Below are 27004 nucleotides of genomic sequence, written 5' to 3'. Positions count from 1 at the left end.
TTAGAGTCTGGCGAATCTTGCCGTTCTGCTCTCTGTACATCACCCAGATTTGATGACATGGGTGACCAATGAGTCCCTTCTAGGTTGGGACCGCTAACTGGGAGAGGTGGAGATCTGAGGCCTCTGGTCTTCGGCAGAGTCCTGGCTCCATATCAACATTCTGGAGCTGAGGGCCATCCACTTGGCGTTGAAAGCCTTTCTTCCATTCATCAAACGTAGGCTGGTGCAGGTGCTTATGGCCAGCACTACCGCCATGTGGTATTGCAACAAGAGTGGTGTGGGTTCCTGGCCCCTGAAACAGGAGGTGCTACACCTCTGGAAATGGCTGGACAAGCAAGGGATTTTCTTAACGGTGAACCACGTGGCAGGATCTTTGAATGTCAATGTGAATGAGCTAAGCCACTGACTCCTAACAGATCATGTGTGGAAGTTACACCAGGAGGTGTTGCAAGGTATTTTCTGTGAATGGAGAGAACATTTGCTTGATAGCTCAATTTGTTCGCCACTGCCGAAGACACGCAATATCAGCAGTTTTGCATGTTGGAATTTCCAAGGCACCCCCTGCTAGGAGACATGTTCCTCCTGGAGTGGAACTCGAGACTCCTGAATGCTTTCCTGAAGATACCTCTCCTGTTCCAAGTCCTGAAGAAGATCATAATAGACCGAGCTGAAGTCATCCTACTGGCCCCCCAATAGGGCATGTAGAGAATGGTATCCAGCGCTCCTGGGCTTGAGCATCTGTCCTCTGATGAGACTGAACCTCCATGAGGGCCCGCTGTCGCAGCCATGGGGCAGAGTTCTGCATTTTCATGCATGGAGATTAAACAGCAACAGCCGAACACCTTCAACCTTCATCCAGAGGTGGTTGATGTCATTACGTCAGACCGATGTCACTCAACAAAAACTGTATATGCCTGTCATTGGGATAAATCTGTGGTTTGGTGCAGCATATGCCAGGACTGATCCCATTCATTCGAAGGTATCTGACTTTCTGTTTGTTTTGTCTCTCGCCCAGCGAGGCTTTATTTTGGGCACAGTGAAGGCATATCGTTCAGCTTTTTGGGCCTTCCTGTGATTGCTGGACAATCACAGGTCTCCAATACTTGTTTCCTCCTTCACCTGTCGTGATGCCACAGTGGAACCTTAACTTGCTCCTCATATATTTGATGTGTACGCTAATTGAGCCGCTTCTTACTACCAAGACTGTATTCCTCATTGCCATAACATTAGCGTGGCAAGTGATCGATCTACAGGCTCTCATTGTCAAACCACCATATATTACCTTCTTACCAAACTGGTTCTGCGGATATAAACGCCCTTCTTGCCTAAAGTTGTGATACTGTTTCATGTCAGCCAAAGGATCCCCACACCGGAGTTTCATGCTCCACCTCCCCTCTCTAAGGAGGAGGAAGAAAGTCTCCATTGCTTGAACCCCAAAAGTACTGAGCTTTCTCATTGATCCTACTAATAACACTGGATGGACTACCAACTCTTTGTGGGGTTTGCTAAAGTGAAATAGGCAAGGCCATGCATAAAAGGACCAACTCCTCCTAGTTTGTACTCCATATCAAGATCTTTGAAGCAGTGGCCAAAAAAGCAGCCTCTGGATGGACTGCAAACTCATCCCATCAGGCCCAAAGCTGCTACCACTGTTCTAGACAACTGCCAAGACACTAGTTGGGCTTTGCTCCATACATTCACTAAGCACTACTATCTGGACAGCCAGGTATGCAGAGAGTGGCATTTCACTCACTTAGTCCTAATGGACTTCTTGATTTGAGCCAATTCACCAGAAGAACTTCCTAATAGGTACTGTTCTGGTACTATTTCAAAAGGTGAGGAATCTGTGGTTAGAAGTCTCTATCAGAAGAACAAGTTACTATCGGTAAAGCTCTTTCTGGTAGAGACTCTAGCTAACTGCAGATTCCTCACCAACACTCCTATCCTCCTAGTTCTGTGAACAGGGCTCTACCGATCAATAAGTCCCAAGTCTAGCAGTTTGCACACTGGTTAAAGCCTATCTGGTGATGGGTCTCTGCGTTTAGGGATGCAGATAGCCTCAAAAGCAACTCACATCATCGCCAGTAGTGGCCCTGCACGTCATGTCTGGAGCAGAACAGGGTCAGTGTGGGGATGCACAGCTCTACCTATCGACATGCTGAGGTACTACTGTAAAAGTTTGCGGATCCTGTCTGGCACCTGGGGAATATCAAAAGGTGAGGAACTTGTGGCTGGGAAGAGTCTTTACCGGAAGGAGCGTTTTAACAGAATGTAAGAAACTTGAATAATTAATTAATGGAATCATGGCCCTAGCTTCCGGGGTCAATGCGTTTGCCAGTGCTGATCGTTTTCTAAATAGTGGCAGCTAACGTGCCATGTATGCTGTTGCTGATTCCCAGATGTCATCTAATGGTGCTGCAATGTGATTTCCAATGTCCAGGATGCTTCTGAGGTGCTCAGGATAAAGACAGAGTCCAAATATGGTTTATTAGTTGCCAGGGGTATTGCAGGCACCACTCATTCAGACGGGCAGTTTCGTATTGGTGACTGGGGTGCAGTTACACAGATTATGCTGAGCAGGAGTGTGCTGTAGCAGATGATGCGGTGCATGTTACTGGATGCCACTGGTTTAAACACTTTACCAATGCTGACTGGGCTGCAGCCACATACACAGTCTGAACATTATGCATCACATATTACATTGTTGCAAAGAGCTTTTTCTCCTCTAAGGCTAAAAACCCGTACCACACAGATATGCATTACAAAGTGAATGATAAATTACATCAATGTGCATGTGACACCTTTTTTGTCTTTTTCAGGAGGGTGTGAAAATCTAGTTGCTGATACTTGGAATGTGTCCATTATAGACAGTACTATCTAGCCCTGATTTGAGAAAATATATGCAGTTCAGAGTGTTCATTTTATTTTACCAATCAGGCTTTTGCACCTGCCAGACTTAGTTTCAGATTATAATAAATGGTTTACCAAACAAGATGCACAACACATATGGAAAGTCTATTTGTTAGTGTCCTTTAGGCTCAAGAGGAGAAAGATTTCCGCATCAACTTTCAGTGCTTCATACTACTGCTCAAAGGGACCTTTTAGGGTTGGTTCAGTTGTTGGTTCTGTCGTTTGAGCCTTTAGACAGTTGTGATGTTAAATATGTTACCATCTAACAGACACTTGTAGGTGCAGATTCCTTACCTTTGAATTTCCCAGGCATCAAATTGGATCTGGAAACTTTAGCAATAACCCTGTGCGTGCCGTCGGGTGGCTCCGCTTGGTTCCTCATGGCGTCACTGGCGCCGATGTGACATCGCCGTCACCTACATAGGCGTCACCCAGGCACATGGACGTGAGGTATTTTCTTTCTGCGCCAGGTAGCACAGATCCAGAGAGAGCTACCCCCTCTGTTGCTTTTTGACAGGCCTTTTTTGACATTTTGTCAACATTTATTCTTGCTGATGTGTTGAGGATGTCATCTAGGAAGGCACGGTTCAAACTGTGTGGCACCTGTCACCACGCAATGTCGGTTACAGATCCTCACCTCATCTGCCTCTGGTGTCTTGAGTGCGAGCACAACTCAAACTCAAGCTCAGAGAATCGGGCCAAAGCTCCAAAAGCTTTGATGGAGCACTCCCTAATGCAGTTGACAACACTGGCCCCAAGTCCTCTAAGTCATACTCTAGGTCCTCGGGACACTTCGAGAAGAGGCATAAGAAGAAGTCCAAGTGGACTTCAACCTCACCTTGTCCATTGGTCCACACGATGATTGGTGAACACTGGAGTTCCAGGCACGGTTCCATGGAGATGTTGCCCAGTTCGACTCCATGCCCCTCCCCACCCACCTCTGTTTCTGGGAGCCGGAGTGACACTCACTCAGGTAAAGGAATTTTACAAGGTCATACACCAAGTATTCAAGCAGGCCGACCCCTCTGATGCGCTTCGGCCTCAGCTGCAATGAGGTCTTATGGATCTAACTCCGGACCGGTGCCAGTCACACCCAGATGATCTTCTCTGCTCTGGGCACTTTTAAGGGCTATCTGTCTGCTTTATCCGATTTCTGCAGGTACCTGACCAACCATCTTTGTTTAAGTCCCCTATTAAATAGTAAATAGGTTCTAAAAGGGTTTGTACATGTTTCCCATTTGTCCTTTATTATGCCTCCATTGTACCTGAACATGATTCTCACGCACCTCGTGTGTGCTCCATTTGAGCCACTTCACAAATGTCCCTTCAGGAAGCTTACCATCAAAACAGCCTTTCTCGTGGCCACAACATCTGCCTGAAGGGTGAGTGAACTGCAGGCCTTGTCATCCAAGTCTCTATATCGCACAGTATTTGCTGACAAAGTGGTGCGTCGCACTCATGCCTCCTTCCTCCCAAAGGTGGTGACCCCATTTAATTTGTGACAGACTGTCACCCTGCCACCTTCTGTGCTCCCCTGCTAAGGAAGAGGAACGACTCCACTGACTGGACCCAAAAAGAGAATTGTCATTCTACCTTGACCACACAAAAGAGTTCTGGGTGGATGACTCTTTGTGGGAGCAAAGAAAGATCGGGCAGTACAGAAACAAACCATTTTACACTGGATTGTTCTCTGTATGAAGATCTGCTGCACCCTGGCTCAAAAGCAGCCTCCTGAGTGCTTATGAGCCCGTTCCACCAGAGGAAAAGCTTGGACCATCTCTTAAGCTAGTGGAGTCCCAATCCTGGACATCTGTCAGGCAGCAACGTGGGTGCCCCTGCACAAGTTTGCCGAACACTACTGCCCAGACAGTTAGGTCTGCAGGGACAGGCAGTTTGAAAAATCTGTCTGCAGCCCACTGCCAGGAGGATATGGCTTAGGAATCTATTCAAAGGTAAGGAATCTGCAGCTAGAAGTCTCTATCAGATGAGCAAGTTACTTACCTTAGGTAACACAATATCTCATAGAGACTATATCTAGCTGCAGATTCCTTACACCCACCCATGCCTCCCCGCTCTGCAAACTCATTTGCTAGGTTCAGCGTGATCCCTACAGGGCCCTAGCTTGGACACATTCACCAGTTCTTGTCATGGCTCTACGCCCCTGGTGGGGAAAGTCATGATTAAAGTAACTGACATCTGTGCTCCTGGGTGGTGCCTATATAGGTGACGGCAAAATCACACACAGGGCCACCAAGAGGAACTGAACGGAGCAACCAGACGGTGCGCGCAGGGGTACTACTCGAGCAAAAGTTTCACGATCCAGTCTGGCACCTGGGAAATTCAAAGGTAAGGAATCTGCAGTTAGATATAGTCTCTACCAGATAAGGTGTTACCGAAAGTAATCAACTTGTTCATTAGGACTATTTTTCCACCACCTCACGCAGCAGAGTTTGATATGACTGCCAATACGCTTACATTTAAGGATGTGCTAGCCACGAGTAGTGTTTCCAAACGGCTGGTTATTACGAAAGACACAATATCCAGATGGATAGTAACACAAAGCAGGGAGTGCTATAAGTCAACAAATAAGGCTGCACTTAAGGGGAATTGTTGTACATTCTACAGGGAGCTTCACAGCAACTTTGGCTTTTTTAACTGGGAAGTCTCTACAGGAGATCTGAAGCACACTCACTGGTTCTTATCCACACATTTCTTAACCATTACTGACTTCACTCACTGGCCGACACTTTGGTTGGAAAAATCAATGGTTTAGTACATGCTCAGATACCACCGCTTATTTGGGCTCATCAGAGTTCCCACATTCAAACTTGTATGGTAATGCTGGGTAGTCAAAAATAGGCTGCACAACATTAACAGTAAATTAGAAAATAAGTAGATTTCGTAATGGTGGTGCTGATATACAGTGTTCCACTCAACGCCTCCCTGTCAGTCTCCCACCAAGATCCTCAGATATTGTTAACCCTATTGGGCAGTGAAATTCTGAAAAGTCCAAGGGTTCAGGATTTGTAGCACTACATATGCACCTGGTTATTCAACAAGATTATGAATCTTTGTGTTGCAAAACATTTCGTTGGTTGACTTTCAAAGAGAAAACAAATCAAAACAAAGAACACATAGTCCAATAGAACATGTGTTCCTGAAAAAATGTCATATTTTCCTCTCCTCCTCTGATCCACAACAGTATTTAGAAACTACGGTTCAGGAGAAATACGATGGTGTGACTGATTTGTTTTTGCTGCATGTAAGTATGCCTTTTACGAAGAAATCATTGTTAAGTTCCAAAGGCATACCATCCAGAAAACAAGCGGGGCAACATAAGGGAAGACCCACATCTTCCAGCATTCTGAGATTAAGATTTCAATGGAAGAGTTTCAAAGCGGTGTTTCTACCTTCCCAGTGTACCACCACTTTGGTAGAATTTGTTATAATCCAATCGTAGCAGCAGCTGTGCCAGGTCTGGGTTTATCTGGTGGTTCCGCACACTGGAAAGAATTCTGAAGAGCAAAGAAGAATGATTGTCGAAGGCCTGTAAGACACAAGAGGTGGAAGAATTAACAAACGCATCATCTTTCATTTACGTACTACATAGAAAAGCTAACTTAAATGTACTTACATTACTGTAGATTAGAATGCATAAGTATTGCTGGTAGTGGGTAGACATAATAAAGGTTTATTTTCTCCTGCTTTAAAACATTGTTCTTTCCCATTACCTTATGATCTGAATCCACAGTAGCTGAGAAAGGGAAGAAGTTATAAAATAGCAGCATGAGCCAGCTTAACTCCTGGCCAAACTTTACACTGCCCCAGGAGGAAGCTTCAAGATACATTTAATGACAAAATTCGATGTGGCAGGCCACATAACCACCCTGGAGAATGCTACTGATGCAGCTTTAGCTCTTGTGGAGTGATGTGACACTGGAAGAAGGATGGGCTCCATCTACCATATAACTATGGTGATGCAAGATGATTTTCAATCTGGTGATGGTGGCCTTAGCACTCAGCTGGCATCACTGTCCCCAAACATCACAAAAAAGAGGAATGAAAACTGGAAGTGTGCACTTCATGATTAATTTGTGGAGAGTCTACTCAGAGGAAAAACTAAGGTGCAGAAAAGTTAGAAAAAACTATTTATTCATCTAGATAGTGGTCCAAGTGTGCTTTTGAGATGAAGGAATGATGGGTCCTGTCTCTGAAACTCCATTAATAGTTCCAGAAGGCCCCGAAAACCTACTCACCCACTCACTATGGTGAGCCATATTTTATCAGGTCGAGCTGTTTTTTTAGGACCTACTCGCCCCTTCTGGCAAGTTGACAAAGAACAGGTGTTTTGTTCAATCAGACAGTGAAGGAGCACTAAAGATGCCTTTAAGTCTTGCTCTTGTCACATTTGCTCTGTGTTCAGAGACAGAAGCCAAAAGTCAGTTTGCCTTTTTTCCTTCTGACTGCAGAGTTTCAAGATTTTGTAAGGTGAACTGTCTGACCTGCTTTAAACAGCATGAAACGAAAGGCTATGGGTTGTCAGGTCTTTCCTAACATACAACATTTAAATAACTAAGTCAACTGTACAAACATTTCAAAATATGTTAGTGGTTGTGAAAGCCCTTTTTTTTTTTTTTTACTTGTGTGTGATGATACAATATTTTAATAGGATGAAAACAAATCACAGCACTTCACTTGGTGATGTACAAATGATAAATATGTTTTCTGAAACCTAATTGTCACAGATTATTGTTAATACCATATACAGGTTCATCCGTAAAGCTGGAAGTTAGTGCTAATATATTTACTAAAAGTAAGTGTTTAAACAAACTGAGAAACACTCCTGCCTTGATGGCAATGCTATTAGTAAACTAAGAGACACATCATTGATCATGTGTAGCCAATATGTGGGATAGATTCTTATTATAAATGAGCAAATGTTTAGTCTATTTAATCAAAGAGGTTTTTTGTACAGCAGAAATGCTGAACTCACACTTTCGAATGTGCACTCATTTGTGAGAATGAAGAAAAAGGCAAGACTGTATGATACAATATTTGACTAGGGTCACACAATGAGACTTGTTTACAGGTCAAGTACGTTACAATTAAGTCAAGTAGATTACACAATTTACTCGACCTGCAGGTCTAATAACATTGTTATCATTTTTCAAGGCCTAGTTCTAGGACGCAAGGGCTTGAATTTCGCTTATGTGCTTGGACATGTGCTTGGACACTGCTATGGCGCTAGAAAAGCTAATTTGTCTTGAAAGTAGTTGTAGGAAGCTGGCTCTATATACACTATACCAAAATGAGATGTAGTGTGCCCAGCGTCCAGGGGTTCCCCAAGAGGCTTGCCAGAGGCAGTAATAGATAATACTAATGCTCTATTTGTGGTAGTGTGGTCAAGCAGTTAGGCTTATCAGAGGGTAGTGTTAAGCATTTATTGTACACACACAAGCAATAAGTGAAAACACACACTCAATGGACTTAACTCCAGGCCAATAGGTTTTTATATAGAAAAATAATATTTTGTTAATTTATTTTTAGAACCACAATATTATTAATATAGTAGGTAAGTACATTAAATGAAAGGTACTTTGCATAATAATAGTTGAGACTTTGAATAGATTCAATACTGTACACAGTTTTCATTAAAATGGCAAAAGGCTATTTTAAAAGTGGACACTGCCATTTTCAACAGTTCCTGGGGGAGGTAAGTACAGTACTGTTTTGGAGGTAAGTACCACGCTTACGGGTTGAATCTCCAGGGTATAGGTAGTCCACCGTTGGGGGTTCAAGGCAACCTCAAACACCCACTACCAGTAACACAGGGCTGGTCAGGTGCAGAGTTCAAACAGGAGCCAAAATAAAGTAGGCGACTATGGAGAGAGGGGGTACTCTGGTTCCAGGCTGCTTGCAGGTAAGTACCCATGTTGTCGGAGGGCAGACCAGGGGGGTTTGGAAGAGTACTGGAGGGGCCCCAAGTAGGCCCCTCAGCTGTACTGAGACAGCCAGGTGCAGTGTGCAAACAGGGTGTTGGGTTCTCAATAGAACTCAATGGAGAGACCCGGGGGTCACTTAGGCGCTGCAGGCAGGGCACAGGGGGGCCTCTTGGTCAAGCCACTGACTACACAAGGGTGAGGGCCGCCTGCTGGTCATTGCTGCACCTCCACCCAGGACAGGCTTTGTTTCTGACCAGAGAGTGCACAAAGGCACTCACCCCATGTGGTCAAAAACTTGTCTGGAAGTGGCAGGCTGGCACAGACCAGTCAGCCTTGCACTAGCAGTTGGGCTAACATACAGGGGGCATCTATAGGATGCCCTCTGTGTGCATTTCTCAACAAATCCCACACTGGCATCAGTGTGGGTTTATTGTGCTGAGAAGTTTGATACCAAACTTCCCAGTATTCCGTGTAGCCATTATGGTGCTGTGGAGTTCGTACTGGCTACCCTGCACTTACAATGTCTAAGAATTGACTTAGACACTGTAGTGGCATAGTGCTCTTGCAGCTATGCTCTCACCTGTGGCATAGTGTACCCTGCTTAGGGCCGTAAGACCTGCTAGAGGGGTGGCTTACCTATGCCACAGGCAGTGGTTTGTGGGCATGGCACTCTGAGGGGTGTGCCAAGTCCACTGTCTTTTCTCCCCACCAGCAAAACACAAGCTGCAAAGCAGTGTGCATGCACAGAGTGAGGTGTCCCTGAGGGTGGCATAATACATGCTGCAGCCCTTAGGGACCTTCCCTGGCCAACGGGGCCCTTGGTACCAGGGGTACCTTTTACAAGGGACTTAACTGTGTGCCAGGGCTATGCCAAGTGTGGAAACAAAGGTACAGTTTTAGGGAAAGAATACTGGTGCTGAGGCCTGGTTAGCAGGGTCCCAGCACACTTCCAATCAAGGCTGGCATCAACACTAGTCAAAAAGTTGGGGGTGACCATGCCAACAGTGACATTTTCCTACAGTAGTTTAAAGTTGAAGATGCACTTGACTCAAAAGACTTATACAGGAACCTAGTGATAACCAAATTAGGGCATCAGGAGGCAGCAGGGGACCATACAGAGGGAGGGAATAAATGCATAAAGCTAGTTGGATTTATGGCTCTAAGTAAGGCTTCACCAAGTCTTTTCCAGTAGGTAGCGATAATCGTTAAGTATGACTTACAGGTACCCCACCTGCACCTGGTGAATGAACGATGGGTTGAAATGCAACCCAAACGTTTCCCAGTGGTTAGGCTTATTGCAAGCATTCCTCTTACCACTTTTTGTGTGTTTAGTGTAATGTACTGGGTGGCCAAGGGTATGGCCAGATTTGTGTCCCTTGCTCACTGTCTCACTAGAACTAAGTTACACCCAACTGAAGAGACCCATTCACGGCAAAATCGGATTTGAGCTGCTTGTGTTCCGGTCTGGAGAGTACCTGGCTTGGCGGTTCAGACTGCATTGTTTCTATGGGGGCAGGACCAATACTGATTTGCCTATCGCCCCTGCTGTTCGCGCTAGCCCTCAAGCCGCTTGCAGCATGGATGTGGATGGACCCCTTAGTCACAGGGATCAGCTGGGATGACCGGTTGGAGGATCGAATATCACTTTACGCTGATTATGTACTACGGTATATCATGAAGCCCACTGCCTCCCTGGACCACATATTACACATCACAACTCTGTTCAGGTAGTACTTCGAATACACAATCAACTGGACGAAGTCCGGTCTCTATATCTTGAGAGGGAATGCCCCCCCGCCTGCCCTGAGGGTGCCCTGTGGAAACAAAACCAGATGGTTTTAAATACTTTGGAATTTATGTCACAAGAGTCTCCGTTGACCACTACTCCCACAACTTGGCCCCCGTCCTATGGCAACTTAAACTAGATATACAGCACTGCAGAACACTGCCACTACCACTGTTGGAAAGGGCAGCTCTCTTCAAAATGATGGTGTTGCCACACTTCTTGCATGTCCTTGATAATACCCCCTACTTGGTTCCGCTACAGCACCTCCAGTAACAGTGGGAGCGGGGCCTGGGAGAGCTGGTGGAGGAGGAGTGAGAGGAGGCACTGGCGTCCCAGAGAGAGGTGGGAATTCGCTCCAGATTTCGACCGATTCAGTTGAAAATACTCCATTGAACATATTTACAATCTACACTCCGATTCAGGATGGGTAGGGCACCAAACAACCTTTGTCTCAGGGAGTACAGGACAGTGCATATACTTTGGGAATGCCCAGAAATTAGACAGTACTTGTCCTTGGTACTGGCATGCCTTAGAGATCTCCTAGCGGAGGAACTGTCTATCAATGAAGAGGTGCTTGCTGAACATATGGGGTCCAACAGAAGTGTGAAGGTCAGAGAGACAGCTGGTAACGCTAGGCATGGTGGTTGCTCAGTGAAACATTGCCAGACTATTGGGCTCTGCAGAAACACCTGCTTTGCAAGACTGGAAGAGGGACATGGATTGGTGTATGATCGCAGAGAAGGCTACGAATATGAGTCGGGAGCCCACCGAAATGGGGGAAGGGGTGGAGGAAATGGAATGAATGCAGGGGAGGACTGTGTGCCCCACCTCTCCCGTCACTGTGCCTCATGACTGCCTGGGGTGGGATGGAGCACCTCAGACGAAAACCTCAGACGACTCAGATCAGGGCGGGGGACTAATGGATATGGTAATACTTTCTGAGATTGTGTCCTGTTTATAATGTTCTATGCCGAGAACACCTGTAATGTGCAATATATGCTTGTCACCCTTAAATTAAAAGAATAAAAAAAAAACTGATTTGCATACAGCTCTGAGGTGGCATGGTGGGCTAAATAACGATGGATTGGAATGATACCCTAAGAGAATGCCAGTTGTTAGACTTATTGGAAGCACTCCTCCTGTCTCCTTTTGTGTGCCTGATACAAACATATACCGCCTGTACAAAGGAATGTAAAAGTTACATACTTGTAGCCAAAGTTCTGCATTGTAGGAATCTTCATTGAAGTCAAACTTAGAATAATCCCATGCTGCCTGTGCAGACCCTGGAACACCTTTTTTAACCTATGTTTAGATTTCATGAACATGTCTTTATAGCGTTTATCACTGCAATAATTTTGTTCATAGTCTCAGTGTAGACTATAAGAGACGTATTCTCCTTCAATTGCTGTAGCAGCATAGTAGGAATAATAGTGAAAAAAGGGCCTTTTTAATATTTGCAACACATGGTTAAAGAAAAAGCCTGTCCTTGACATAGAGAGCATGAGAGGAAAAAACAGCCTGATAGGCTATCACTGAAAGCTTTAAAATATGGCCTTTACCCTTAGGGACCCTGAAGAGATCCCTTCCCACAATGCACTGCAGTAGCAGTTTCCCTGAGAGAGTCAGGTTTTTTGTGGCTCCTTCCGGTAGGATCTCAGAACACCTCAGGTGATTTTTTTTTCACTAAAACTCTGTGAGAAATGTTTTCTCTGCGCTTTGAAATCAATTTAACTTGACAGTTTTTCATCTGTTTTGTCAAGTATACACTTTTATCTGATTTTCCTCATTGCTGAAGAGAATGTTTTGGTCCAAAAAAGCCTGTCTGACATAGAGAGCATGAGAGGAAAAAACAGCCTGATAGGCAACACTGAAAGCTTGAAAATATGGCCTGTACCTTTAAGGACTCTAGGAAGACTCCTGCTCACAATGCACTGCAGTGGCAGTTCGCCTGAGAGAGTCAGTTCTTTTTTACGTGAGGTACAGGATATTGAGTTTAACTGACAGGCAGGCAGGAGGGAAGGTGTTTATGACTTCAATGAAGATTGCTGCAATGCAGAACTATGGCTACAGGTATATAACTTTTCCTTCTGCATCATAGGATCTTCATTGATAATCAAACTTAGAACAGAATAGCAAGCTAATAGAAAACCTCCTAAAGCAGCGGAATGAAATCACACCCTGTGAGTATGTAAATTAATGACTTGGGACCTAATCCTTAAAATCTAGAACTCAGACCCAAGTGGACAAGATAGACTATTTGAAAAGGTTTCTAGACTTGGTGTCTAGGCAGTCATGTTTTGGGAATGTGTGTAACGACCACCAAGTAGCTGCTTTACAAATGTCTCATTCAAGCAGTGGTGTTGGCTTTGCCTCTCTTTGAGTGAGCTTTAGGTTTGTCTGGCAACGGTTTATTTGCTATTTGATATTGAGATGCAAGAAACAATTCATCTAGCTATGAATTGTTTGGAAGTTGCTAGGTGCAGAGGTGGGATTTGGAAAAAAGGTAGGTAGTGTGATAGATTAATCGATATGAAACTCTGATACCACTTTAGGTAAAAAGAAGAATGTGTACGTGGTACAACCCTGTTGTGGTTAAAAACTGTGAATGGTTCTTCTGAAGAAAGAACCTGTAATTCACTAATTCTACGAGCTGAGGTGATTGCAACTAGAAAGGCCATTTTCCAAGACAAGTGCTGTGGGGTTGTAGAGTTGCCTTATGGATAGGTTCAAAAGGAGGATCCATTAGTTTCAACAATACTAGATTAATTTCCCAAGATCTGAAGGTCTTCTGATGGGTAGAAACACTTTTTTGAGTCCTTCTAGGAAGTTTATGACCACTGGAATCTTGAAGACAGAGCATTAAGTAATATTAAGAATGCTTTAATCGAGGAGAATCAAAGTCCTGATTTGGGGAGATGCAATAAATATGGTAGGATGACATTCTCCTGCACTCCAATGGGATTACAGATTCTATGCCGACACCATAAACAGAAGCGTTTCCATTTAAACGCACAGCATGCTTTTGTGGATGGATGTTTGGCCTATTTCAAAGTGTTCATGCAATCTGTCGGGAGATTTAGATGTCCGTACTGGGTGATCTCAGGAGCCATTCTGCCAAATTCATTGACTGGATCGCTGGATGTAGAATCTTGCCCTGGCGGTGAATAGGAGGTCTGGTCTGAGTGGTAGACATTTCTGATGGGCAATAGACAACTGAAGAAGGTCTGTGTGACACCACTGTCATGGCCAAACTGGAACTATTAATATCATTGTGATCCGAGATATGATTAGTTTCTGGATTACTCCCGGAATCAGTGGAACTGGTGGAAAAGCATACACAGACGGAGTTGACCAGTTTATCAAGAGGGCATTGCCCAGAGACTTTGGTTTTAGTTCTATAGCCCTGTATGCGCAGCCTCAGCATTTTTTGTTTTGGGCAGTGGTAAACAAGTCTAATGTTGGCATGCCCCAGTCTTTGAAGATGTTTTCCACCACTTTGCTGTTGAGGGCCCACTCATGATTGTCATTGTGTTGATGACAGAGAAAATCCAATTCTAAATTTTGCACTCCTGGTTAGTGAAAGGCTGTGATGGAAAGCCCTCTCGCCAGTGCCTAATACCACATTGTTTGAGCTTGAAGGGAAAGTTGTCTTGACCTTGTTCCACCTAGTTTGTTTATATAACAAATTGTAGTAGTGTTGTCTGTCTGGATCAGAAGGTCTTTTGACTCGAAGGCTGGAGGAAGGCTTTGAGAGGTTGGTGAACATCTTTCAGTTCCAACAAATTAATGTGATAGTCTGTCTTTTTGAAATGAAAGCCCTTGAATCGTCAGATGTTTCATATGGGTGCCCCAAACTGTCAATGAAGCATCTGTGACAATTGTTGGACTTGGTATTGGTTTCTGGAAGGGAACTCCCACCAGAAGATTGCAAGAGATTGACTAGCATTGGTAGTCAGAAGAATCAGATCTTCCCATAGACCTGCGTTTTGCAACCACTGATCCCCCCAGGGATGCTTGGATAGGTTCAGGAGTGAGTTGGGACTATGCAAATGCATGATGCCATTGACCCCAGCAGAGATGCTACTTGTTGAACCTTTGGTTTGGTCTGATTTAGGAAATATGCACACTTCGTTTGTATAGATAACACTTTCTCCTCCAAAAGAAACATGTTTTCTTGCTGAGTGTCTAATGTTGCCCCCAGAAAACTGAGGCACTGAAAGTGGATACTGACTTCTCTGTATTGACTTGCAGACCTAGTAAAGCCAGGAGAGATGTTGTTGTGGAGTAGGCTTGTTTTGCTTTATATAAAGAATCTGCTCTTATCAGCCAGCCATCCATGTATGGATTTATGAAAACACCTTTTCTTCTCAATTGTGCAGCTACTACTGCCATGCATTTGGAAAAGGTGCAAGGAGCTGACTTTAGGCCAAAAGGGAGTACCTCATACTGATAATAATGACAGCCTACTACAAACTGTAGGAATTTGTTTGTGATGTGGGATTATTGGAATGTGGAGGTACACGTCCTGGATGTCTACTGCACAAAGCCAATCATTCTTTCGTATACTAGGGAATATTTGATAAAGAGATAACATCCTGAATTTTTCTTTATTTATAAATTTGTTGAGCAGAGATCTAGTATAGGTCAAAATTAATTGGGCTGATTTTCCTTTTGAACTAGGAAATATCTTCAGTGTAACCCTAAATTCATTTGATGTTGAGGAATTTTCTCTATTGCCTTATTTTGCAATAAAAGAGATGTCCTTGTTTGAGTTCATCCAAATGAGTCGTTGTGTCTTTCTGTGGAGGGACTAATGGTGGGGTATCTGTAAAGCAAAGAGCTCAGCTACTCTGAATGATGTTTAGTACCCATTTGTCTGTCATTATCTGTCTCCACACTTCCAGGAAAGATTGCACTGCTCCCCCCACTGGAGTGGGTAACAGTGGAGGGGGTGTACACTTCTCATTGCTTCGACTAAGAATTCTTGCCCTTGGTCTGTGAGGGCTGATGTGGAGGAGATTGTTTCCTCTGGTACCTGTTTTAAATGTTCTTTGAGTATGCCTTTGTTGCTGGTATTGGTACGGCCATCTATGGGCTTGACACCTATGATAATAGGCACACTTGTCACTGGGTTTAAATTGCTTAAAGGCCCTTTTTTTGTTCCTCTAAACCCACAGCCTTGACTGTTTCTGCCTCATTCTTCATGTGGAGCATCTCCTCTTCTATGTGTTGACTGAAGAGTGAGGATCCTTAGAACGGCAAGTTGGCAATTTTTAATTGTGCATCAGGTTTCAAAGATGATAGTTTTAACCAAGACATGCATCAAAGTGAAATTCCATGAGAGAACGCCGTGGCTGATAGTTCTACCAAATCCACTGCAGCACTGATGGACTGATTAGATATAAAAGAGCCATCTTTAACCATCTCTAGGTAATCTTGTTGATGATGGGTGGGTAGGTGGCCCATGAATGATTTCACACACTCCCAAATTTCCCAATGGTATCTTCCTAATAAGGCTGCAGAAATAGCTCTGTGTTCATGAGTGGCAGCTGTGCCACACATTTTCTTCCCAACAGCATCCATCCTCTTGCTCTCTCGGTCTGGTTAGGCTGTTGTTTCCAGCGCAGAAGCAGGTCTCTTTCTCACTGCCATCACAATAACTGAATCCAGTTTTCGATCGGATTTGAGGAAATCCAGATCGTGTTGCGGAAGTCTATAGTTTTTGAATAGTCTCGGAGTTGCTACTTTTACTGAGGCTGGAGTATAAAAGTAATTCTTGGGCTATCTCCATGAGATGTAGCAGCATTGGAAGAAGAGGTCTAGTAGAAGCTCTGGGTTGTAGAGTCTCCAATAATACTGACACCGATGGTTGAGGGGTGTCCATCTGCATACCTAAGTTCAAGGCTCCCCTTATAGAGCATCTTGGAATGTTAAAATGTCATCCACTGGTGAAACCCTAGATGGAGACTGCACTGGAGAAGTCGAAGTATAAGAGGTGGTTGTAGAATCCAGTGATCTTGACCATGAGGATGGAGTCATTGTCCTAGGTGATACAGATCCTGGATGTGGCATTTTTACTGTTAATGGTGCCTTCCATTTTTGAATTGGGGACATAGGGGTCGCTCTGGTACAGTGTCTTACCAGAGATAGATAGTGGTTGTAAATGAACCTGTAGAGGGTCCTCAGGAGGTATTATGTGATGTATTGGTAGTAGGCTTGAGTCTTGTTCAGGTGATGGCGAGTCCGAACATTGCAAAGCGCCTGACCAGATGACGACGACAAAATTCCTTTATGAAACTCTGTCAACATCGACAGAGGTGTCATTATCATACGAGGTCTTTTTGGTGTAGATGTAGCTGTCAGCGGTGACATATGTCTCTTCAACGGCGAGTAGGTCTCAGGCATAAACGTCCAGTGTTGTGACTTTTATGACGAATGGTAGGATTTCAACATTGACTGTATTGTCCTCGACAGCGTTCAATGTGATCTCGACATTGATCAAGACTGTGCCGCTGGGGCCATAGCGGTCTTTGGCATTGAGGTGGACCCCGCCGCTGATCCTGATGATGAACGGTGGGTGACAGTGTTGGATCCCGTCGATGTTGAGCCTTGTCTGGAAGGTGAGCAAGATGGTGGCAAACCTTTTGAAGGCAACAACTTTGACATTGAAGCATGACGTACATGGGAGAGGTGGCAGTGACTGCGTCGAGAGGAAGACCTCTTGGAATCAGATCTCCTTTTACCTCTTTTTCTTTTTCTGAGGAGACAGATGTGACGAAGATATCTCCATTCTCCTCCTCTTCTTCCTCTCCTGCTCTGCCCTCATGTCATCTATCCAGCCACAAGGCCTGATGCCTTCTCTTTCTTTGAGGGTTCTTTAAAACTTTTTTTTAACAACCGTCACAGCTCTTAGTGATGTGCTGAGGAGCTAAATCTACCACACACACTTTATGAGCATTTGAAGACGCTTTCCTCCTGCCACAGTATGGACAGTTTGTGAAGCGAGCTGGCATTTGGACCAAAAAAGTCTCTTCAGCAAAGAGGAAAATCAGATAAAAATGTTTATCACTTAAACATTTCACACAGAGTTTTGGTGAGAAAAAAAAATCACTGAGGTGTTCTGACATCCTACCGGAAGGAGTCGGAAAAAAATAACCAACTCTCTCAGGCAAACTGCTACTACAGTGCATTATGGGAAGGGGTCTCTCTAGGGTCCTTAAGGGTACAGGTCATATTTTCAAGCTTTCAGTATTAATCTATCAGGCTGTTTTTTCCTCTCATACTCTCTATATCAAGGACAAGCTTTTTCTATGACAATGTGCTGCAGATATTAAAAAGGCCCTTTTTCCCCACTATTATTTCTACTACTCTGCTACAGCATTTTAAGGCAAATACATTTCTGATAAGCCTTGTCATAGCAACTCACCACCTGACAAGGCCTATTGCTAGGTTAATAAACCTATGAATTAATTAATCTTTGTTGGGTCTGGGCATCAATCCTGGGATACTGTCTACGTTTTCCCAAGCTATTTTCCAATAACAAAAAAATCTTCCCTAGTAATCTTGCGTACCTGTGTTTTGCCACATCACATGTTTGAAGTCTGCCTCAGAATCATTATACCTGGGCAGTGGGAGGCACCCTCAGACACATACTGTGTAATCTATTAGGGCAAAAAGTTAAGCAGCAGGTGCTTAAGTCTAGAGACTTATCATGTATATTGTTGTACTATCTTCAATATATCTGCTTTAATGTCAGATCCTATGTTCCCCAATCACTTTTCCCATAGTTTGGTGAAATTCCTTAAGAAGGCGCACATGAAACCAAAACCGTTCTGTTTTGATAGACCACAGGACAAAAAGAGAATCTCATTCACACTGGTCAGTTTTTGCCCTTTAGAGCATATCACTAGAATTGGGGTTGTTACTGGAAACATTATGGGGTTTACAACCACAGCTATACAAGTATAATAAATGTTGAATTTCAAGAAACCTAGATGCAAGTTCTGTTTGGGTGTTCTTAGTACTGTTACCAACAGTATAGCTGCTTGCATAAAACTAACAAAGTATGATTGAATCATAGACAAGGAACTAAAACACCCACCTTTCCAAGGGCCTCCAGCTGCTCCACTCCTTGAATATTCAAAGGACCCAGGTTTTGACTGATGAAGGAGCAAAATCTGTGACACAACTCCAGAATTTCATTCAGACAGTGGAACACCTACAGAAATCGCAGGCAAGTAAGAGAGCAAATATGTATGTTGCTTTAGAGAGAAGTTGTACAAGTTGGCAAACTAATTTTATAAGCTTTAATAATCCAGACAATGTCTTTGCTTTTAATGCAGTTCTCATTCGGTTGTAAACATGACCTTACTCCTGAATTCAAAATATGAGCTGGGCAGGAACAAGGCATTCAGGAGTTATTTTCCCCGTGCAGATTTCAGCAGCAAAAATCATCCATAGTGTGTGGGGGGAAAGTGTGCAGACAGAGGTGAAAACCTGCAGAAATCAGTGAACTAATACAATTTTCCATAGCAAAGCACAGAATCTTGGAATGCCGCAAGAATTTCGCCCCATCTGTTATTTGCCACAGGGAAAATCCAAGTTGGTTCTACAGGAGAACTTCAAATAAGGACCGGTTTCTCTATAGTTGCTATCAAGGTATCTTCCCCACTTTCATAAACAACAATCATGCCCCTTAAATTTTGTGTTTCTCCTACCAGGCCCATGTTTTCTCTCGGCCTAGTGGCCTGTGCACTAACAGGTTACATCAGTCAAGGGGGTGTAGAACAATCTCTCTAATAAATAATAATCAGGCAGGTGGCGACCTCCTGTGACTGGCAACCAATGCAGGAATGGCAGCATAGGAGGAACAGCTGACCATCACCCCTGAAGTTCGCAATTTATACAAGCAATAGGTCTCGCCTTTCTATAAGAGTTTAGACATGTAGCACATTATCCTGGGTCTCTTGCTTCTCTCAACTGACTCACTCTGTACGAGGCAAGCGAATAGACAAACGTAACATCAAATGACACTAAAAGTGTTGGTACTTACCTATGAAAGGTGAGCCTCTTGGTAGAAATAGTGTTTTTTGATAAGCAAAAAGAGTTTTCACAAAATGTCTAGCTGTAGTAGCAGCTCATCTAAGAAGACAACACATACATGTCTTTCCTTATCTAGATGATTGGCTAAAAAAAATCAAGCAACATTATACAATGCCAGCAACACACTCAATACACAATAGATACCCTACACACATTAGGGTTCACAATTAACTACCAAAAATCTCATCTTTAACCAGCACGGGTTCAACCTTACCTAGGTGCTATTCTCAATACCCCAAAAGCCCTAGCCTACCCAAATACACAAACGATACAGGCTTTTCAAAATCTCATATCACAGATACAGCCCAATCAATGTGACACAGTAAGATTTATCATGAAACTATTGGGAATGATGCCATCATGCATAGCAATAGAACCACATGCCAGATTAAACATGAGAACACTGCAACAGTGTCTCTCACAACAATTGTCTCAAGCACAGGGTCAATTGCAGGATCTAGTGTTGTTAGACCACCAAACTCACAACACTCTACAATGGTGGAATCACAACAATTTAATAGAAGCGCAGTCATTTCAGGACCCTGTGCCTCAGACCATAATAACAACAGATGCGTCAATGACAGGTTGGGGAGCTCACCTCAACAACCTAACCATACAAGAGGAATGGAATTCAATGCAATTAACTTATCACATAAACCATTTAGAATTGTTAGCTGTGTTTCTCGCCCTAAAAGCTTTTCAACCTTTACTCAAGAACAAAACAGTCTTAATAAAAACAGACAATATGACAACAATGTATTATCTGAAGAAACAAGGAGGAACACATTCATCTCAACTGTCCCTCCTTGCCCAAACAATATGGAAGTGGGCAATTCACAATCAGATTTACCTGCTAGCAGAATACATCCCAGGGATACACAACCAGCTGGCAGACCTACTAAACAGGACGCAGCAACAAATACGCAAATGAGAAATTCACTCACAGGTACTTCAACAGTACTTTGAAATGTGGGGAACACCAGAGACCTTTTCGCAACAAGGGAAAATACAAAATGCCAAACCTTTGCATCCTGACACCCACACCCTCTGTCCAAGGGCAATGCTCTATGGATCAATTGGTCAGGAATATTTGCTTACACTTTTCCCCCTCTCCCATTAATTCCATTTCTGGTCAACTGCGTCACACCTCTCTCACCATGATACTCATAGCTCCCACCTGGGCATGACAACACTGGTACACAACACCACTAGATCGGTTAGTAGTACGACATCACAAACTTCCAAACAGACCAGATCTGTTAACAGAGAACAAGGGTCAAATCAGGCATCCCAATCCTAGTGTTCTCAACTTAGCAATTTGGGTCCTGAAGTCATAGAATTTGGATATTTACACCTTCCATTAGAATGTATGGGAGTTCTAAAACAAGCATGCAAACCTACAACTAGACAATGCTATGCTAACAAGTGGAAACGAACGAGTTACTTACCTTCGGTAACGACTTTTCTGGTGGATACATTAGCTACCTGTGGATTCCTCACCTCATGAATACTCCCAGGGCGCCAGCATTCGACGGAAATCTTCTTACTAGTCTCTGCACGTCGACGAGGACGTCACTGTCTCGCACGCGACGCCGTCTGACGTCATACAGGCAATAAGAGGTCCTCGACGACGTGCGGACGTCAGTACCAATCATTTTTTACGTGCATGAGAACAACCAGGCAATGCAATGAAAGAACAAAGCAACATCCATTATATTGTAAAAATACCCCACATTGTATGAATAACTGTAAATCTTTTTATGTACATATATATATATATATATATATATAAAACTCTCTCTTTTAAAATATATACACACACCAAGTATATACATAAAGATATATACACATATACCTACATATATATAAATATATTATATATATACATCTATTGCACCCTCAAAGACCAAGAGGAGCGCACTCAAGGATTACCTGGCAAGACCATAAAGGCAACGGGGAGGCGGGTGGGACCGTGAGGAATCCACAGGTAGCTAATGTATCCACCAGAAAAGTCGTTACCGAAGGTAAGTAACTCGTTCTTCTGATGGATACAACTACCTGTGGATTCCTCACCTCATGAATAGAGTCCCAAAGCAGTACCACGCCCGGCGGTGGGTGCCTAAATGGTCAAACCAAGAAATCCTGCAGCACTGACCGTGCAAAATGGCCGTCCCTTCTAACCTCAGAATCTAAACAGTAATGTTTTGCAAAAGTGTGAAGGGACGACCAAGTTGCGGCCTTGCAGATGTCGACCACAGGAACACCTCTGGCTAAGGCCGAAGTGGCCGACTTAGCTCTGGTGGAATGAGCTCTAATGCCCTCAGGAGGATCCTTCTTTGCCAAAGAGTAACATATTTTAATGCAAAGAACAACCCACCTGGATAGTGTTCTCTTGTGGACTGCCTTTCCTCTCCTCTTGCCCACGTATCCAATAAACAGCTGATCCTCCAGCCTGAAATCCTTTGTTCTATCGATAAAGAAGCTCAACGCTCTCTTTGGGTCCAGACGGTGCAGTCTTTCTTCCTCTTTGGAAGGATGAGGCGGAGGATAGAACGTGGACAAAGTAATTGCCTGAGCCAAATGGAAGGGTGAAACAACCTTCGGGAGGAAAGCAGCCTTGGTCCTCAACACCACCTTATCCCCATAAAAAGTTGTATAAGGGGGTTTTACTGATAAGGCCTGCAACTCACTCACTCTCCTTGCTGATGTTATAGCTATCAGGAAGACTGTTTTTAAAACCAAATACCTCAAGGGGCAAGAATGCATAGGTTCAAAAGGGGACCCCATAAGGAAAGTCAGGACTAAGGACAAATCCCATTGCGGCATAACGAATGGCTTTGGAGGATATTGATTTAGAAGACCCTTCAAGAATCTGATAACAATAGGGGATTTAAATAAAGATGGTTGGTCTGGAAGACATATGAAGGCTGACAAGGCCGATAAATAACCTTTAATGGTAGCCACTGCACAACCTTTTTGCGCCAGAGATAGAGCAAAAGACAAAACGTCCGATAGATGAGCATGTAAAGGATCAATCTGCCTCTCTCCACACCACGCAACAAATTTAGACCACCTATTAGCGTAGATAGATTTAGTGGAGTGTCGCCTGGCCGCTAATATAACATCCACTACCTCAGGCGGGAGAGAGAAGGAACTCAGGTTGCCCCGTTCAATCTCCAGGCATGTAGGTGCAGACTCTGGAGGTTGGGGTGTAGAACCTGCCCCTGCGACTGTGAGAGGAGGTCTGCCCTGAAAGGGAGACGGAGCGGCGGGCACGTTGAGAGTTGGAGAAGGTCGGAGTACCACACCCTCCTTGGCCAATCCGGAGCTATTAAGATTACTAGAGCCCGGTCTTGGCGAATCTTCCTCAATACTCGAGGAATCAAGGGTATGGGAGGAAACATGTAAAGCAACTGGCCGCACCAGGTCATTTGAAACGCGTCCCCCAACGCTTCCTGCATCGGATACTGAAGGCTGCAGAACAACGGACAATGCGCGTTCTCTCGAGTGGCGAACAGATCTACCCGAGGAAACCCCCACTTCTGGAAGATTAAACGGACTTGATCTGGATGGAGACGCCACTCGTGGTCTGCCGAGAAGTGGCGACTGAGACTGTCCGCACGCACGTTCAAGACTCCGGCCAGATGGTTTGCTATCAAGCAAATCCGATGGTCCTTTGCCCAGGACCATAGTCGAAGAGCTTCTCTGCAGAGAAGGTACGACCCCACTCCTCCCTGCTTGTTTATGTACCACATCGTGGTAGTATTGTCCGTTAGGACCTGTACCGACTGACCACGATGGGAAGGGAGGAAGGCCTTGAGAGCCAGACGTACAGCCCGTAACTCTAACAGATTGATGTGAAACATCTGTTCCTCTGGAGACCAAAGACCTTTGATCTCCAGATCCCCCAGATGAGCTCCCCACCCTAGAGTGGAAGCATCCGTTATGACTGTGGCCACTGGTGGCGACTGCTGGAACGGCTTTCCTTGTGAAAGATTGTTGCTTGCAATCCACCACTTCAAATCCACAGCAGCATCTCTGGAGATCTTGACAGTACCCTCTAGATCCCCTCTGTGTTGAGACCACTGCCTTCGGAGGCACCACTGAAGAGCCCTCATGTGCCAGCGAGCATGCGTGACCAACAGAATGCAGGAGGCAAAAAGACCGAGCAGACGAAGGACCTTGAGGACTGGAACTACCGCTCCATTTCGAAACATTGGAACCAAATCCTGAATATCTTGAATCCGCTGAGGCGGAGGAAAGGCCCGACCCAATGTTGTATCCAGTACTGCCCCTATGAACAGGAGGCGCTGAGAGGGCTCTAGGTGAGATTTGGGCTCGTTCACCGAAAAGCCCAGGTCGAACAACAACTGGGTTGTTGACTGCAGATGACGCAACACAAGCTCCGGGGACTTGGCTTTGATCAACCAATCGTCCAAGTAAGGGAATACTGCTATCCCCTTCCTTCTGAGCTCTGCCGCAACCACCGACATCACCTTCGTGAAGACTCGAGGTGCTGAAGTAAGACCAAACGGAAGGACCGCAAACTGGTAGTGTTGCGATCCCACCACAAACCGGAGATACTTCCTGTGCGACTTGAGTATCGGGATATGAAAGTAAGCATCCTGCAAGTCGACAGACACCATCCAGTCTTCCATGTTCAACGCCAAAAGCACCTGTGCTAGGGTCAGCATCTTGAACTTTTCCTGCTTGAGGAACCAATTCAAGATCCTCAGGTCCAGAATTGGTCTCAAACGACCATCCTTCTTGGGAATCAGGAAATACCTTGAGTAAACTCCTTGACCCCTTTCCTGCTCCGGGACCAACTCCACCGCGCCCTTTAAAAGGAGGACTTCTACCTCCTGTTCTAGCAACAGGAGGTGTTCTTGTGAACAATACGAAGGGCGGGGCGGGATGAGGGGCGGAAACTCCCGAAAGGGAAGGGTGTAGCCTTTTCCCACAACACTGAGAACCCAAGTGTCCGACGTAACAGTCTCCCATTTGGTGAGAAAATGCTGTAATCTTCCCCCTACAGGAGAGGAGTGAGTGGGAAATGGTGGAAGCCTAAGGCTGCTTCCCCTGCTGCACCCCGCCAGAGGATGAGGAAGAGGCAGAGTGCTGCTGAGAGGCTCCCCTGGTGCGGACCCTACCCCTCCCCCTAAAAGATCTATAGGGATGGGAAGAGGCAGGTTGCTGATATCTTCCCCGAAAGGAAGAGGAGAAAGAGCCACGCCCAAATCCACGAAACCTCCTGAAGAATCTGGAAGAGGCCGTGGAAGAAGGAGCTTGGAGTCCCAACGACTTAGCCGTGGCCCTGCTCTCCTTAAAACGTTCCAAGGCCGAATCAGCCTTAGCCCCAAACAGTTTGTCCCCATCAAACGGGAGATCCAACAATGTGGACTGTACATCTGCCGAAAAGCCCGAGTTACGGAGCCAGGCCTGTCTCCTTTCCACCACAGTTGTGCCCATTGCTCTGGCTACCGAGTCGGTGGTATCCAGTCCCGTCTGGATAATTTGGGTCGCAGCAGCCTGGGCATCAGAGACAAGATCCAAAAGACCCTGGGGAAGCTCTGTAAACGAAGAGGAGATGTCATCCATCAGAGCATGAATATACCTCCCCAGGATACAGGTCGCATTAGTGGCTTTTAACGCCAGACTGCAGGACGAAAAAATCTTCTTCGACTGCGCCTCTAGCTTTTTTGAGTCTCTGTCCCCAGGCACCGTCGGGAAAGAACCAGGCGCTGACTTGGACGAACAGGAGGCCTGCACTACCAAGCTCTCCGGCGTAGGGTGCCTAGATAGGAAACCAAGATCAGTTGGAGCCGTCCGATACCTCCTGGCCACGGCTCTGTGAACTGCTGGGGAAGATGCCGGCCTCTTCCACACCTCTAAAACCGGATCCAGCAGAGCGTCATTAAAAGGTAACAGAGGCTCCGCCGCGGCTGAGGCCGGATGCAACACCTCCGTCAAAAGGTTTTGTTTCGCCTCCACCACCGGCAAAGGCAGGTCCAAAAAACTAGCTGCCTTCCGTACCACTGTATGAAAGGAAGCAGCTTCCTCAGTATATTCCCCCGGGGACGAAAGGTCCCACTCAGGGGAAGTGTCCAGCCCACTGGCCGACTCCGGTCCACGCAGCCCATCACCCGAGTCCTCTAGCTCTCCTTCCTCTAGGGCTCGTTGGTACTCCTGCTCTTCTAGTACCCGGAGAGCACGCCTCCTTGAATGCAGTCGTTGCTCAATCCGCGGAGTCGACAATGCCTCCGCCGAAGTCGGAGATCGGCGCCGATCTTCCGAAGCCACCGACGCCGCATCCGGCGCCACGGGTAACTTCGGCGCCGACTGAAGAGCAGCTGAAACAGATGGACCCACCGGAGTCACAGGCCGAAATCTCGACGTCGACGGGATGGAGATCCCTGGGGCCAATCCCTCCGAAGACACCGGAGCGGCCACCGGCGCCGACACTGGCGCCGAGCCCACGTTCCCAAACGGGAGAAAGGGCATAAAGGGTGCCGGCCGAAGAGGCGCAGGATCACCCAAAGAAAAGGCCAAAGGCCCAGCCGGAGCACTCCCTGGAGCCATCTGTTGGAAGATGGCATACATCGCATTCAAGAATGCGGAACTATCGGCTCCAGGGGTGGGAAAAGCCGGATACTGGGGTGCCTGTCTCGGAGGCGACCCCGACGCCGGCCTCGGCGTCTGCGCCGGAGAAAACACTTGAGGCTCCAATACCTCAATCACCGACGCCTGTCCAGGCGAAGTTGGTGACGCCGGAGAGGGCAACGGCGTCGAAGGATGCGGCGTCACCGTGGGGCTGACCTCCCATGTCTTTCGGCGCCGATCCGGAGACCTGGAACGAGCCTCCCTTGAATGACGCCGAGATTCTCTACGGCGCCGGGAGTCTCGATGACGCCGATGTCTTGGAGAAGACTTCTTGTGATGCTTCTCCTTTGACTTGGCCATAAACAGCTTCGCCTCACGTTCTTTAAGGGCCTTCGGATTCATGTGCTGACATGAATCACAAGTCGAGACGTCGTGGTCGGAGCTCAAACACCAAAGGCAATCGGAATGAGGATCCGTCACCGACATCTTGCCTCCGCACTCACGACAAGGCTTAAATCCAGACTTTCTCTGCGACATTATTTCCACAGAGAAAGAGTACGCAGCAAGATATACACTGTAACCGCAAGAGTAACAGTTGCTCCCTCGAAGATAACCGTTTCGAATGCACGGAAAAAAGGGAACTGACGTCCGCACGTCGTCGAGG

General features: G+C 45.6%; 1 protein-coding gene across 1 annotated transcript in view; it reads right to left on the bottom strand.

The window, feature by feature from the left end:
• Nucleotides 1-6194: 6194 nt before the first annotated feature.
• Nucleotides 6195-27004, bottom strand: part of TUBGCP4 (tubulin gamma complex component 4) — a 339555-nt gene continuing 318745 nt past the window's right edge. Inside the window, exons 16-17 of the mRNA XM_069222595.1 lie at nucleotides 18740-18856; nucleotides 6195-6457 (exon numbers count right to left, since the gene is read on the bottom strand). Of these exons, the coding sequence (XP_069078696.1) occupies nucleotides 6317-6457; nucleotides 18740-18856 (258 nt within the window). The 3' untranslated portion in view covers nucleotides 6195-6316. The remainder of the gene's footprint in view (nucleotides 6458-18739; nucleotides 18857-27004) is intronic.

The sequence above is a fragment of the Pleurodeles waltl genome, chromosome 3_1 (genome assembly GCF_031143425.1).
Source record: "Pleurodeles waltl isolate 20211129_DDA chromosome 3_1, aPleWal1.hap1.20221129, whole genome shotgun sequence".
Classification (NCBI taxonomy): Eukaryota; Metazoa; Chordata; class Amphibia; order Caudata; family Salamandridae; genus Pleurodeles; species Pleurodeles waltl.
Note: the sequence above shows the minus strand (reverse complement) of the source record. Positions and strands in the feature narration are given on the sequence as shown.